Source organism: Morus notabilis, unplaced genomic scaffold (assembly GCF_000414095.1).
Source record: "Morus notabilis unplaced genomic scaffold, ASM41409v2 Scaffold411, whole genome shotgun sequence".
Lineage (NCBI taxonomy): Eukaryota > Viridiplantae > Streptophyta > Magnoliopsida > Rosales > Moraceae > Morus > Morus notabilis.
Window position 1 is genome coordinate 23,763 of NW_010360523.1, and position 3,863 is coordinate 27,625.

A 3,863-nucleotide genomic window follows, 5' to 3' on the forward strand; every position below is an offset into this window, starting at 1 on the left:
CTTCTGGAGTCATTTTTGCCTCTGTTGTACTTATTGTTGCCGCCTTCCCACTACTTGCATTAGCCACAGATTCACCTTTGTCCCTACTATAAACCTTATGCAGCCGGTACATAGTATCCTTCACATTCTTTGCTAATGTTTCAGAAGTGGAAGAATCATACACTATAGAGAAATAATATGTCAAATAATCAATTTTGTACCTAGGATCAAGTACAATAGCCACAAAGAGAAGACAATTTATATTCTCAACACTCCCCTAATATTTGTCATACTTTTTTTTCATACTCACAGCCATGGATGAAAGCATTGAATCCTCTTGTTTGCTTAATTCAGATAGCTGGTTTTGCATCTCACACAGCTCATGAAAGTAAGAATTCGAAGTGACATTCAAAGTGGCACTAAACTTCAAAGTTATATCATAAAAAGTCTTCAGAAATTTCACAAACACCTTAACATTCTTCCAATCATCATCAAGTGGCGGCCCAATCTTTCGCTTCCCCCCCTCATCTTCCCGAGAATAAGACACAAACTTGTCATCTTCCTCTTCATATCTTTCAAAAGCCTTTTGAAACTTAATGGCTGCATCTAACATCATATAGGTGGAGTTCCATCTAGTAGGGACATCTAAGCATACGAGACATTTGTATTCAATTTTCTCTCGCTCCATACATGACTTGAATTTCAGCAACCTAGCCGGAGAATACCTCACATACCTCACAGCGTTACGAATGGCAGATATGGAATCATGTAGGTCTTTTAAACCTTCATTGACTATCAGGTTCACTATATGGGCACAACACCTAACATGAAGAAATTCCCCACCTAAAACAATCCCTTTCCACCCCTTAATCTTCCTTCTCAAGTAGGTAATCATGGAGTCATTTAAGGAGCCATTATCAACAGTCATAGTGAAAACTCTCTCAATACCCCAAGCATGCAAACATGACTCAATGACTTTACCAACACTCTCTCCCTTGTGACTTGAAATTTGATAAAAGTTTATAATCCTTTTTTACAAAGTCCACTCACTATCAACGTAGTGTGCAATTAGACACAAATAATTAATATTTTGCACGGATATCCAACAATCAGTTGTTAGGCAAATCCTTTGACTGCCCTTACTAAATTTAGCCCTTAGTTTCTTCCTCTCTTCCAAAAAAAGTTGGTAAATGTCCTTTGCAATTGTAACACGGGAGGGGATAGAGAACCTAGGCTGCATCACTTGACAAAAATTCTTAAATCCTTCACCTTCAACAAACCTAAATGAAAGCTCATCTACAATCACCATTTTTGCTAATGCTTTTCTGCAATGCTCCTTGTTAAAGCCTATAGCAACAAGACTACTCCCAGTTTCAGTGTTTGTTTAGAAACTCAGAGTATTTTGCCTTTTGTCTTGGTTCCTATATGGGTATTTCTTGCATTACTTTTCTATGTGAATCTTCATACTACTGGTACAGTGTCTCCTATTATCACACGCATATGTTGCCCCACAATAAATACACTTACACCTAGGCTCATTTGGATCTCCACCCTCTATGATTTTGAAATGATCCAAAACAGGAGACTTTTTTTGTGAATTCGTCCTCTTTTTATTGTCTCCCTCCTCTTTTTCGTTTTCAATTTTAGTGCCCAAATTAGGTATATGGGTAGGGCTGGGTGTGGGAGTGGGTAAGGTAATGGGCTCTTTAGCCATAGAGACACTTTTTGTTTCAGCAGAGGACTTGCAAGTGCTTTCAGAAGTTTTTGTCGGGTGGATGATAAATTTTTCCATCTAGCACGCAAATTAACCTAAAAAATAGATAACATATCACATTTTCAACGTCTAGTGAAAAGCCAACATATCACATATAAAAAGCCAATAATCTAACGAATAAGAATATGCATACACACATACTTTGTTCGGTTTGCAAGCGATGAAATGAAAAATTCTAGTGGCCATATTGTAATATGATCTCTGCTTATTGTAATTCTAGCTTCATTAATTTCAAAAATCATGGGTAAACATGAAGAGGACAAGGGAGTCCTCATAAACGCAAAATAAAGGAAACAAAATGTCAGCCTATCTTCCAAAAACTTACAAGACCCTACAAAAACAAATCTCATCCCCTAAGTTTATATATATAATGCTACCCAAAGTTTAATACTTTTCCAAACATCCACACTATCTTCCTTAGTATAATTAAAAATCCGTTTATTCCTCTCAATCCACAGAGAACCACATGGGATTCTTCCAAATTAACTACAAGAAGAAATAAAAAAAATAAAAGGTTCAACATGTTCTATAGGACTTCTTATACTTCTTCTGCCTTTCGTATCTTCTGTTCTTATAAATACAATGTTCTCTTACAAAAAGTATTGAAGAAATACAATGTTCTCGCACATTGAAGAAAGTAGGCAACACATGGCAAACTCAAGAAAGTTATTCTAACATGTATGTTTTCAATTGCTCACTCTTCTTCCTGAATTCCAAACCAGAAACCAAAGTCTTCAAAGTCTTCACTCTTCTTCCTCAGCTGGAAACAAACAAGCAGAAACAAAAAGATTCCACTCACGAGCAGAAACAAAACCAGACAATCAAAAATAGAAAACAAAAAAAGCAGAAACCAGCACAAAGTAATAAATTTCAACAAAAAGATTCAAATTTCACAAACCCATTTCTGTTTGGTTTGCTCTGATTCAAAAAAAAAAAAAAAAAAAAACTTGAAGAAGAAGAGGAACTTATGATGAACGGTGGCTGTGAGGAACGACAACGAACGGTGAGAGACTGAGAAGAAGAAGAGGAACGGAGAATGAGGAATGGAGAATGAGGAACGAAGAATGAGGACTGGAGGAGAATACGAGTAATTTAGGGATGAGGGATTTAGGGTGAAGGAGGAGGCGAGACTCGAGAGGCGAAGAGGTGAGGACTGAGAGGCGGAGGAGGAGTGAGGACGAGGGACAGCTAAGCTTCATTAGGGTAGGGCTAAGCTTCCAAACGGCCGGGTCGGGGCATTGCGGGTTCAAGCATGCCCAACCCGCCCCCCAACCCGCACAGTGCGGGTTGGGACCATTTTAAACCGAAAAAAACTATAAAGTCGGGTCGGCCGGGTTTTACGGGTTTGGACTGAAAACTTACACCCCTAAATATAACTTAAATTATGAAAGGCCTTAGTTTTTTTTTTTTTTTTAATTCTCTAGAGTCTTCAGTAAACATTCAAAGCAAACCTAAAAATTAGGGCTTGTTCTTTTGAGTGAAAAACTCAAAAAAATGCAACTCAAATTATAACTTTATTCGAGTTCATGTTCTTTTAAGTTTAAACTCGAGTTTAAACTTGAATTCAAACTCGAGTTTAGGACTAAAACTCGAGTTCAAGTTTCCCCTTCAACTCGAACTCAAATTAATGAACAGTATTTTTTCTATTCTTAAAAATGCTATAACTTTTTCGTTTTAATTCTGATTGAGATGATTTTTTTTTCTATCCGTTGACAACGAAAAGATGAATAAAACCTGACCCATATACCCTATTAAAATTTTTCATCAGCATTGAGTTTTTATTAAAATACTATCTAAATACAAATTCAAGTTTTGACTTACTCAAACACAAACTCAAAAAGATTCTTATCTCAAACCATAACTCAAATGTACACAACCAAACACAAACTCAAGTTACAAGTTCAACTCAAGTTATAACCCAAATTCAATTCAAGAATTATACTCAAGTTAAACTCCAAAAGAACAAGCCCATTACTTGCTAAAAAAACCCCCCTAAAATTCACAAAAAGAGAAAAGAAAGAACACAAAACTCGTGAACTAAAACGAAATCCAGGCAAAACAAATTCAAAAGCTAAAATTCCATCAACAAACCCAAATCGGAATCAAAAAA

The 3,863-nt window shown here is 36.4% G+C and overlaps 1 protein-coding gene across 1 annotated transcript in view; it reads right to left on the reverse strand.

Moving 5' to 3' along the window:
- LOC112091326 (zinc finger BED domain-containing protein RICESLEEPER 2-like) overlaps positions 1-907 on the reverse strand; it is a 1,748-nt gene extending 841 nt beyond the window's left edge. The window contains exons 1-2 of the mRNA XM_024164681.1: positions 286-907; positions 31-162 (exon numbers count right to left, since the gene is read on the reverse strand). Of these exons, the coding sequence (XP_024020449.1) occupies positions 31-162; positions 286-907 (754 nt within the window). The remainder of the gene's footprint in view (positions 1-30; positions 163-285) is intronic.
- Positions 908-3,863: the final 2,956 nt, after the last annotated feature.